At 44.7% G+C, this 12,066-nt stretch overlaps 1 protein-coding gene across 1 annotated transcript in view; it reads left to right on the top strand.

The window, feature by feature from the left end:
- Positions 1-12,066, top strand: part of RNF213 (ring finger protein 213) — a 116,865-nt gene continuing 104,799 nt past the window's right edge. The window contains exons 1-2 of the mRNA XM_010856525.1: positions 1-103; positions 5,978-6,138. Of these exons, the coding sequence (XP_010854827.1) occupies positions 1-103; positions 5,978-6,138 (264 nt within the window). The remainder of the gene's footprint in view (positions 104-5,977; positions 6,139-12,066) is intronic.

Consider the following 12,066-nt stretch of genomic DNA (forward strand, 5'->3'; position numbering starts at 1 on the left):
ATGGAGTGTCCTTCTTGCAGGTATATCGCCAAAGAGGAAGCCCCGAAGTTATGCAGTGAGTGTGGACAGAGGCTGCTTCCTACAGCCCCCAAACGAGTGCCAGGTAAGGCTCTGATGGGGCTGGGAGCCTGATGCAGGTGGTGGGGAGGGCAGTTAGCTCAGTCCCTCTTCCATCCCTAGAAATGGAGAACTTGGCTAACAGGCAGCCCAGGCTAGCAGGTCTTCCATGACTAAAGAACTGTTTCTGCAGGAAACATTTTTGATAGAAATACACTTCTATCTGGTCCTTTGCTGGAAGCATCTGTCACTTTTTAAAAAAGAATTTCAATTTTGTTTCTTGGAGAGAATTCGAGGTTTCCCATTACTCTTGGTGTTACTGAGTCCAAGATTAGTCTGCTCTCCACTCATAGGACAATAAATCGGGAGACAAGGTGTGGAATCAAGGAATAGTGACTTTATTCGAAAAGCTGGGTCACCAAGAAGATGGAGGACTAGAGTCCTGGAGCACCATCTTATCAGCGTCTGGATGCTAGTTTCTTTTATAGAAACTATAAAAGGGGATGCTGAACTGAGGGGGAGGAGGTGAGGAAATAAAGTAAAAAGGCCATATCTTGCAAAATACCCCCTGCTTTGGCCAGTCTTGGGGAGGGAGTGAGTTAACTTACTCTTTCCTGTAGCCATTCACAAGTGGACAGGATCTGGGTGTTTCCCTGTGAGCTGAACCAAAGGCACTTTAGTTAAACTTTCAGGCAGAGGGGCAGGATTTCCGAAGGCAGGTCATTATGTACATTTATAACTATAAACAGCATCTTTTTAGTGATTGTAGTGATAAAAGAAATGGAAAGCAAATATTCAAGTAAAAGAAACAGGTCCAAATGGAGTCAGATTTTTTTTCCCTCTATTATATTGGGAATGGAAAGTGTTGGTCTAAGCAGAGAGGTCTTAGAGGATTTCAGAGGATGCTGCATAGAAGTGGCATCCCAGGCCCCCTTGGTGGGGGAGGGGTCCCCACAGCTTGCACAGGCCCCTTCCTGATGAGGGGTGGCTCATGGGTGCATGAAGGAGGAACCATGTCAGGTAGGCCTCACCTGCTGACTCTGGTGGGTCCTTGATTCTCTTGATGCCTGGGACATTGGGCTGTCTCCCTGATCCTTCTAGTACATACAAGACATGCTCTGACTGCAGGACCTTTGCACTGCCTGGTCCCTCTGCCTGGAATACACCTTTTCTTAGAGGGCCGCACAGCTTCCCCCATCCCTGCCTTCCAGTCTTTGCTCAGCTGTCTGCTCTTCCGGAGACCCACTCTGACCACCAAGTTGCAAACTGTGCCTGCCCCACCCCTTCACTCTGAACTGCACTTCCCCAGGCTATCTGTCTCAGTAGCACTTGGATGACACCATGGTGGGTCTTCAGAGACCTGTGCTGTCTTGTTCACTGCTTTATCTCAAGTTGGGAGGGAGAATAGAAAAGCTCACTACTCCTTCACCCCCTTTAATTTTGTGCAGGGGGCTTTCAGAGGGCTGCTGAAAGCAACTGGTATGTTTTCCAACATAAAAAGGGGGAAAAAAAGCCTTGTCTGAGAACACCTGGTCACCTTCTAGGGTCCTGCCTGTCCAGATGGGTGGGGAGAGCAGGTAAGGTAGCTGTCTACCTTGGCCTAGTCAGAGGTCACCCCCAGATCCCCAACCATAAGCAGGGCTGGGTCACTACCAAGATGGACAGACCAAATCTCCAAGATGCTTGGCATCTCTGCCAGTTTCAGGGCCAAAGGCTTTGAGAGCTATTGGGAGCTGGCTGGCTTCTGGGCTGCCCGCTTATGCCCTGTGAGCACAGTGAGTGTTGGACAGGGCCATTGTCTTTAGGTCTGGGTCACTGGGGGAGGTCCATCATATGTCCCTGGGGGTGGGGTGGGTTAGGAGCTGGGCCCTGGTCACTCAGTATGGGCACACAATAGGGTTGAGGACCCATGTGTTGAATTATGAGACTGAGAATTTCCTGCTTCTGATCCCCACCTGCTTCCTGCCTACCTGTTGTTGTTCAGTTGTTAAGTCATGTCCTACTCTTTGCGACCCCATGGACTGCAGCACGCCAGGCTCCTCTGTCCTCTACCATCTCCTGGCTTTTGCTCAAATTCATGTCTATTGAGCCGGTGATACTATCTAACCATCTCATCCACTGTCGCCCCCATCTCCTCTTGCCGTCAATCTTTCCCAGAATCAGGGTCTTTTCCAATGAGTCGGCTCTTTGCACCACATGGCCAAAGTGTTGGAACTTCAGCTTCAGCATCTGCCATTAGCGTGGCATCCTCTGCATATCTGAAGTTGTTTCTATTTCTCCCAGCAATCTTGATTCCAACTTGTGATTCTTCCAGTCCGGCATTTTGCATAATGTACTCTGCATATACGTTTAATAGGCAGAGTGATAATATCCAGCTTTGCCATATTCCTTTCCCAATTTTAAACCAGTCAGTAGTACCATGTGTGGTTATAAATGTTGCTTCTTGATCCGCATACAGGTTTATCGGGGAAGTTATGGTAGTCTGGTATTCCCATCTCTTTAGGAACTTTCCAGTGTGTTGTGATCCACAGTCAAAGGCTTTTAGTGTAGTCAATGAAACTACACCTGTGAAACCATCACCTGTGCTGGCTTGTTTGTAGTAATGCTTCCTAAGGCCCGCTTAACTTCATATTCCAGGATATCTGGAATTGTCTTGCATTTATATAATCCAATGAATATTGGCAATTTGATTTCTAGTTCTTCTGCCTTTTCCAAACCCAGCTTATACATTTGGAAGTTCTTGGTTCACATACTGCTGTAACCTAGCTTGAAGGATTTTGAGCATTACCTTTCTAGCATGTGAAATGAGCACAATTGTGTGGTAGTTTGAACATTGTTTAGCATTGCCCTTCTTTGGGATTGGAATAAAGACTGACTTTTTCCAGTCTTGTGACCACTGCTGAATTTTCCAAATTTGCTGACATTGAGTAGAGAAATTTAACAGCACCATCTTTTAGGATTTTAAGCAATTCAGCTGGAATTCCATCACCTGTGCTAGCTTGTTTGTAGTAATGCTTCCTAAGGCCCACTTCATATTCCAGGATATCTGGTTTAGGTGAGTGACCACACCATCGTGGTTATCCAGTTCATTAAAACCTTTTTTGTATAGTTCTACTTACTTCTCTGCTTAACTTATACTCTAGTTAAGTCTCATTTACAGATATGGAAATTGGAAAGATGAAATGTTGTGAGGCTTGGGTGGAGCTGTTGAAGTGGTTATCTCTACCATTCTATCACTTGTAGGTCTGTCAGCCCACCCAGCTCTTGAACTCTGGACATCTTGAACTTGGCTCCCTCTGGTGCCACAGGTGGGGTCTGTTCCTCTGAAACTTGACCAGGGCTGGTGTTAGGGCATAGTGGGGTCAAACAAACTGAAACATCAGAGTTTGTAGCAGAGAAAGGATTATTGCAGGGCTGTGCCAGTAAATGAGTGTTTCACGCCCTAAAAGGCCCCAAACTGCCAGAGACCTTTGGGTGAAGATTTTTTTTTATTGGAGGAGAATTGGTTTACAATATTTTGTTGCCCTCTGCCATACAGGTAAGGGAAGTGGGTCACAGGGTATGTGATCAGCTCGTGTACAATTCTGACTGGCTGATGGTGAGGGAACAGAGTGGTACCACAGGGGTTAATATTATCAGTACTTAGGCTCCAAGAAGCCTGGATCTATGTGTTCAAGGTCATCAAGTAGTTAACATCTTCCATGTATTGGAGGGTTTTCACATCCGTAGGACAACTCAGGAAATATGCATCAAATACTGTTCTTTAGGTATTTCAGAGAGGAGCTAAAGCAGAGGACATGAGGGAAGGCCTGTCCCAGGAAAGGTCTATAGGATCCTGCTTGGTTACAATTTCCCCCTTTTCTTTTGATACTCTTCAATCTTGAGAAGAACAAGTTTTGAACAAGAAAAAGAATAAAGTTTCAGATAAGGAGATTAATCACAAAACTTAGCAGAGGTACCCATGAGGTCCTGCTCTCTTATAATTCCAGCAGATACTGCTTTGAGAATGGCTGGTGGTATCTGAGTCTGACACAGCTACTCCATTTTTACTTCCAAATGCATTTGCTTACTCAGTGGCCAAAGCAGAAGTCACTGTTAGTGATTTGAATGATTTTCTACATATGATAAGATGCAAGAATTGGGACTCATAAATCTTCTGAAAATATCTATCTGAAGGCCTATTCTGCCAGTTTTTCCCAGAGCACAGAGTGTCTCATTCTCCACCCTGAACTCCTTTCAGGACGTGTTGAAGGTCAGCAGCTGCAGTGGCTCATGATTTAATCCTTGTAGAGGAAGACGACAAGTGTGAATTTTTAGTTGGGAAGGCCCCTACGTGGTCATAAATTTGACCATGGTTTTGGGGGCATTTCATGACAATTTCATCCCACAGTGCTAGGAATACTTATTCCCAGATCTCAAAAAGATTTCATTGATTGGCCACTCAATGTGCTTTCACTGGACTTGGCCTTATTAACAATAGCCAAAAGCCTCCAGATCACCTTACTTGTCTTTTATGGTCCAGGAAAATATTCCTTCCTGTTGCTTCTTACCATGTCTAGAGTTACTATTACAATCACTGATCGCATGTGGAACTATTCATATATATCATCATTTTATCAGAGGCTCACCCACACATTTGTTAATGCAAAAAAGCAACAATTTTGTAAAACAGGCAATATAGGTCATAAGTTGTTTTTTGCAAATATCTCCTGGTTTTGTCCAGACTCAGGAGGGGATGAGTTCATTACTTCTTTCCTGAAGCTATTCACAAGTAGCCTGGGTCTGGATGTTCCTTATGAGCTGAGCATAGGTATTTTATTTTAACCTTCAGGCATGGGAGTTCCCTAAGATGGGCCATTATGTATATTTGAGTTTGTGACTGGCAATATCCTTTTAGTAATTAACTTGTGGCAAAAGCAATGGAATACAAAGGTTAAAAATTAAAAGAAACAGATCTAGGATGGAGTCTGATTTGTTATTCCCTGTTACAATTCCCCACTGTCAATATCTATCCCACAGTCTTGTGGGAAAGGGCAATGACATTTCTTAGCTACTTCTGCTGAACAGGGACGATGAAGGATGATAGTGGAATGGAACTGATCAGCCTTGAGCAGGGAGTTTTACTTAGAATCTTTATTAAATGAATAGTTCTCTTTCCTTTTTTATCTATAATTATTTGAACCTGATGAAACCCCTTAGCCCTGTTGTTATCTAATTTGTAATTAGACTCAGGATTTTGATCCCAGTTCCCATATCTATCTATTAATGTTAACTTTCTGGCTGTGTCATAACTATACTTAAGAGGAAATAGTTCCTTATATCTGGAAAAACACAGATTAAAAAACAGTAATGTTTGGAACAATATTGGAATAATGCAACTGGTGGCAGTTCCGTACTAAAGTTCTGTAGAGTTTGAAGTACCTCTGAAATGGCAGAGTCTGGGGCTGTGCTGATGCAGAGGGACACCAGGAGGCGCTGAACTGCACTGTCTTGTTGAGCTGGGGTGTTCCCTCTCTACCATTAGTTTTGAAGGAGTAGGTAGCCATTCCCTTCTCCAGAAGATCTCCCCACCCAGGAATCATACTGGAGTCTCCAGCATTGCAGGCAGATTCTTTACCTTCTGAGCCACCAGAGAAGTCCCAAGAATACTTGCCTGGAGAATTCCATGGACAGAGAAGGCTGGCCAGCTATAGCCCATGGTATCGTAAAGCAACTGAGCAACTAACACCTTCACGTTCATGGTGTGTGGTCACTCAACCACCAGAAGCAGAAACTGTCCCAGGCCCGGTTCACCACAGCCAGGGCAGCACTTCAAGTGGGCAGAGGTCTAATCATGAACAGTTCTCATGGAAGGAGTCTAAGTTCTCCATGATGTTCACTTGTTTTTTGAGATGTGACCCATGTGTATCTGCCTTTGTAGATTCTCAGAGCAACCTCAAGGAGGCATCAGCCCTGGAGGGAGCAAAGGAGTGTGGATCAGAGCTGAGGGAGGAAAGCAACTCCTCCTTGTCTCTGGGCTCAGGTGATTCACAAGATGACCCAGATGAGCCCTCTTTGGATGCCTCTTGGCAAACCAAGCAAGTGAGTGCCTGGCCCCTGGGGAAGGGGTCTGGGAGGCGTGGTCCTGCCCATCCCTGTGCTCTGCAAATATGCTGTTTCTTTCTGTGGTTTCATCAGTGGCTGAACAAGGTCCCACATGTCCCCTTAGCATCCTCTCCAGCACAGCTTCACTTCACCACTGCCCAGCCTGTCGACCCCTGCATGGTGGGCTGTGACAGAACTGTCCCTTCTATGCCTGATTCATGCAGGGTTTCTGGTTTCCCATCCCCCTTTTTTCTCCCACCATACTGAGCATGTTGTGTCTTCCACCCGCTGTGGCTGTGCTGGGTCTGGGTGTCTGAGCTTCTGCTATGTGTGTGTCTGTCTCTGCTCTGGGTGTTTTGGATGGACCAGGAAGTCCCTAAGGTGCCTCCAGACTCTGCAGAAAAAGAGGTGCTCAGGAAATGCTGCCAGCTGCCGAGACGCTCTTCTTCAAATGGGAAGCTGAGCTATCTTATCTCCCTATAAGTGTCAGACCCTGAGGGAATGTCCTCTGAGTGAGTGACCAGGTGGGAGCCCAGGTGAGGGTTGCAGAGAGTTACCTGGACAGATTCAGGACAGATTCATCCTTCTGGATGAGTGAGATCTCCCCACGCCAAAGTCCAGCCTGTCCACACCTAGGCAGCTGGATCTGTTCCCTGGTTTCTTGGAGGACTGAGAGGGCTGTTGTCTCTCTGCCTGGTTGGGGATGGTTTCCTTTTCTAATTCTCAGCTGTTCCTTGTGGTTGGGTGGTATGGGAGTTGCTATAGCTGGCAGTATTGCAGCCTGTTGTATGCATGTGCATACATGTGTGTGAGTGTGTGTTATGTAGTGTGTGTGCACTTGTATGAGAGTATGTGTGTGTGGTATATGCATGTGTGTGTGTGGTAGTTGTGATGTGTCTGCTGTGCTTAGTTGCTCAGTCGCGTCCAACTCTTGGCAACCCCATGGACTGCAGCCCACCAGGATCCTCAGTCCATGGAGATTCTCCAGGCAAGGATACTGGAGTGAGTTGCCATGCCCTCCTCCAAGAAGTCTTCCCAACCCAGGGATCAAACCCAGGTCGCCTGCCTTGCAGGCGGATTCTTTACCACCTGAACCACCAGAGAAGCCCATGTAATGTGTGTATGTGAGTGTATTCTTCCCCTTGGACAATAATCCTGTCCATAGAAGGGTGGCCAGCTCCAAGCCTGGGCTATGTGGGTCACTGAAATTTTTGGTAAACTCTTATCACTTACCTACCATTAGGAAGTAAGTGTATGACACTGTGATTGCAAACAGAATTGAGCCCTATGGAATTGAGGCATTATAAAAACCTTGACTGAGTAAGTTCAAGGTTCTTTTGGAAGAAAAAATGGGCAAGAACCACCAAGAAAGTTGTTTTTTTTAAAAAAGCTTTGGGTGGGACTTGCTATATTAGATGAACAGCAACGTTTCAAAGCCAGTCATTAAAACAGTGAGTCCTGGGAGGAGTCAATGTACCAGAATAGGTAACCCAGAAATGGGTCCTAATGTGTATAAAACAGGTAAAGAATATATACATAAATATTTATCTGATCCATAGATGGAAATGATTTTCTAGTAATTAAAGCAAAGGGAAAAAATACAAACAAAAGATTGATTTATTCGACTCCAGAAAAAGTCTTATAAGAATTAAAAACCTCATATGATGAGCACAAACAAAGGGCAAGCAGTTTAGAAAAAAATATGTATTTACATATTTGTATGTATTTACAAATACATAAAAAGATTTGTATTTACATAAGAATACTTTTTAGCAAAGAGTGAGCTACCTCAATATAGCAAAAGCTCTTAGAAATCAAGTAGAAAACAGTAGCCGATCCAATAGAAAGACAGGGCAGCAACCAATATAGTCCACAAGAAAGAAGATAGAAATGGCCATTAAACACATAACTGTTCCTCCTCTGAAATCAGTCAAAATTAAGAGCTGCAAAATTTTATATTTAACCTATCAAACTGAAGAGTTGATTAACAGTCAGCATTTGCAGCAATGGGCAGGTTTCTCACTGCAGGTGAGAGTAATATGGAGGGACCCACAGTGAGGCAGGTGCCCTTTGTCCTGCTCTGCTGCTGCTCTGCTGCCATTGTAAGAAAATAACCTCAAAATTTTATCACAGGCTTAGTGTTTTATGGCCAAAAGTTGGAGTCCACCTGAATATTCTACCCTGGGCAGTGTCATTTGTCTCCTCCTTACAGCAGAAAGTTCAGTGGCCTCCAACTGTTATTTCTGTCAAAGACTCAAGATGTGTGGGAATTTTTATAATCAAGTTAGACAGATAAACATAAAAGAACAATGTATAGTAGAGTGATATCAACAAAAATGGCAGAGAGGGGAATTCCAAAGGCCTGTCGCCTCAGAGAAACGTCCCTCAAAATGAGCAGAACTGTAAGAATAAAGTTCACTGGAACTCTGGAAAATAGTCCAAGGTTTGCAGTGTTGAAAAAATTTGCACAGTGTGAGAGTTATGAGTTCAATTTTATTTGGGGGGAAATGAGGACTGCAGTCCTGGAGACACCTTTTCTAATAGCTCTGAGAAACTTCTCTGAGGAAGTAAAAGGGGAGCTAGGATATAAAGGAATTTTGCAACAAAGGGCAGGTAGTTGGGAACATCAAAAGATTATTATGTCAAGTTAAGGAATTTAGTGCTTTTCTATGTGTGGGAAGATGCAAGAGTCTAGATTTGCTAAAATCATTCCTTGATACATACCTCAGCTATCTGGGGCCAGTATCCTGTGTTTTCACATCCTGAGTTTTTTCAGACTCACCACAGTGTGTGGTTGCAGTCTGATGGCTGCAGTTGGATGGTTGCTAGATGGCAGGTATTGTTTTTATCCTGAGTTTCCTCAGGGCTCACCAGCTCACATTGGAGGGCTTCAGTGGCTGATAACTGTGACATCCTTATTTACTGATATGGCAGAAAATATTCCATTCCTCAGCAGTAACCAAATGATTTCAGTATCAAGAAAAAGGGGCTTAACCTGGTAGGAGAAATTTGAGATGCTATAATCAGCCATGCCCTCTTCTGGGGAATAAGATTTTGAAACAGCTCCCAGGATTGGCGAGGAATCTAGAGAAAACCATGCAAGTACCTGGACCTCCTGGGTATAGGATTCCTTCTGGAGGGACAAAATGAATGAATTAGATACAAGTGATGGTTATACAGCTCTAAATACCACTGGGTTGTGTGCCTTAAGGTACTTAATTTTAGGTTATGTTATGATTTTCACCTCAATATAAGAAAACTGTGTAGTACTGAAAACAACTGACTCATTGGAAAAGACCCTGATGTGGGGAAAGATTGAAGGCAGAAGGAGAAGAGGGCCACAGAGGATGAGATGGTTGGATGGCATCACCGATTCAATGAACATGAACTTGGGCAAATTCCGGGAAATGGTGAGAGACAGGGAGGCCTGGTGTGCTGTGGTCCTTGGGATCTCGAAGAGTCAGACACGAATTGGCGACTGAACAACATTGTCACAGAAGGGGATGTAAAAACAAAACCCTGGATGCACACTTACCCATCTACACAGGAAAGGAAGCCAGCTGCAGTGAACAAAGGAATGCTGGGGTTTTTTTCTGGTGATTAGTTTATGAGGACTTTTGACTGTTGTCAGTCTGAAAGGTTGTTGTTGAATCACGCGAAGACACTGGGATTCTTGGCCCCCGGAGGAGAAGAATTCAATCCGGGGCCAGAGATGAGGCTTGATCGCTCAAAGCTTTTGTGTAATAAAGTTTTATTAAAGTATAAAGGAGATAGAGAAAGCTTCTGACATAGGCATCAGAAGGGGGCAGAAAAAGTACCCACTTGCTAGTGTTAGTAATGAAGTTACATACTCTCCAATGAATCCAAAGAATGTCTGGAGGTTGTAAAGACCTCACCAGACCTACTCCCATTAAAATTTACATTTTAATATAACAGAATATATAATTTAATATAACAGAATATAAAATTTACATTTTAAGATAACAGAATTAGCCAGAAGGTTTAATCCAGAGACTGTCCTCAGGCAGGATACATTATTGTTATATAATCCTAAGGAATGTAGAGAAGGAAAAAAAGTTTGTCCTTTCTTCCTCCTTGAGAATTCCAGACCCCTCTCTCCTTGGGGACCCCTAGACTCCTTATCAACCTGCCTAGGAAATGACTCTTTCAAGTTCCTACATAATCCTAATAGAGAATGGTGTGCATGTTGTTGGAAGGGCCTGTGGTTGATGATGTCACGTTCTAACAGTGGTGGATGACATCAGGGACTGACGGAAATGGCCAGAACCAGGACCCAGGCCACTTGTCCTGCCTCATCCCCAGTCACTGAGTTGGTCCTTCACCTGGCATTCATGGGCTAGATGCAGGGGTGTTGGGGTTATGGGGCCATGGGGAGTTCCTGTCCCTGCCTGTCCTTTCTCTGGTGGCCCTTTGATGCTGACTGACTAGGTGGCTTTGCTGGTTCTTGCTTTTAAATGGATTCTGAATGGATTTCAAATGGATTCATTCCCCCTCTGAAATAGGTCCCCCACTCTCTTCCACGATGAAGAGAAGCACAGGATAGAGCCAGAGAGTTGGGTTGAAGGTGCCTACTGACCTTGTGGTTTCCTTCCAGTGTCACCTCAGTCTTGTCCTCAGCTTCCTGCTGGGAGAGGATGGAGCCCACCTGGATACCTGGCCCTGACTAGGATGGGCTTTGAATGCATGTGTTGGCAAAAGGGTGGTAACATATACTAAAATTTGGTAATTCATCTCAAGTTTTGTAATAGGACTCCCTATCGCAAACCTCAAGCATGATGGGCCCTTCCTTTCTCCCTTCCTGGCATACCACGCCTAGTCTGCCACCCACCCACTGCGTAAGTGGGCAAGCAAGAGCTTTGCTCTAGGGACACCAGTTCCCAGGCCACCTCATTGGTCATCAACTGACCAGTGAAGCAAGCAGTGGGCTGAGTCCATAGTGTCCACTACCTCAGACAATGATCCTAGTAACAGGCACATCAACTGCCTTTGCATGGCCACCAAAGTCTCTACTGAGAGCTGGAGGACAATATTGGAGACTGGCCTGGTACTTCTTCAGACCTGGCCACTTTCTAGAGTTGCATGTTTCTGTTACGTTGTTTTTTGGTCGCCAAGTCATGTCCGACTTATCTCGTTCATGGAATTTCCCAGGGAAAAATATTGGAGTGGATTGCCATTTCCTTCTCCAGGGAATCTTCCTAAGCCAGGGATCAAACTTGAGTCTCCTGCATTGGCAGGCAGATTCTTTACCACTGAGCCACCAGGGAAGCAACTTTCTACTCAGGATGTAATAGCGGTGAGGCAGCAGGAGCTATAGCAGCTGCTCAGCCATTAGTTGGCACCACAGTGGGCCTCTCCCCTGAAGCTAGCAACCATCAACAGTGAATGGTAGTGGTCCTACTCAGTCATTGGTCAGTGCCACAGTGGCTCCTCCCCATCCCTCTCTTGTGTATAATAGGAGCCCAAATTTGGACTCAGGTAAGATAACCATCTTTTGAGACACCAGTCTCCCATCTTTTGGGTCTGCTAGCTTTCCAATTAAAATCACTATTCCTTGTTCCAACAACTTGTCTCCCAATTTACTGGCCTGTCTGGCCATGTATAATCATAAGGGACTTGATTTAGGTCATACCTGAATGGTCTAGTGGTTTTCTCTACTTTCTTCAATTTAAGTCTGAATTTGGCAATAAGGAGTTCATGGTCTGAGCCACAGTCAGCTCCTGGTCTTGTTTTTGATGACTGTATAGAGCTTCTCCATCTTTGGCTGCAAAGAATATAATCAATCTGATTTCGATGTTGACCATCTGGTGATGTCCATGTATAGAGTCTTCTCTTGTGTTGTTGGAAGAGGGTGTTTGTTATGACCAGTGCATTTTCTTGGCAAAACTCTATTAGTCTTTGTCCTGC

The sequence above is a fragment of the Bison bison genome, unplaced genomic scaffold, assembly GCF_000754665.1.
Source record: "Bison bison bison isolate TAMUID 2011002044 unplaced genomic scaffold, Bison_UMD1.0 scf7180017864371, whole genome shotgun sequence".
Classification (NCBI taxonomy): Eukaryota; Metazoa; Chordata; class Mammalia; order Artiodactyla; family Bovidae; genus Bison; species Bison bison.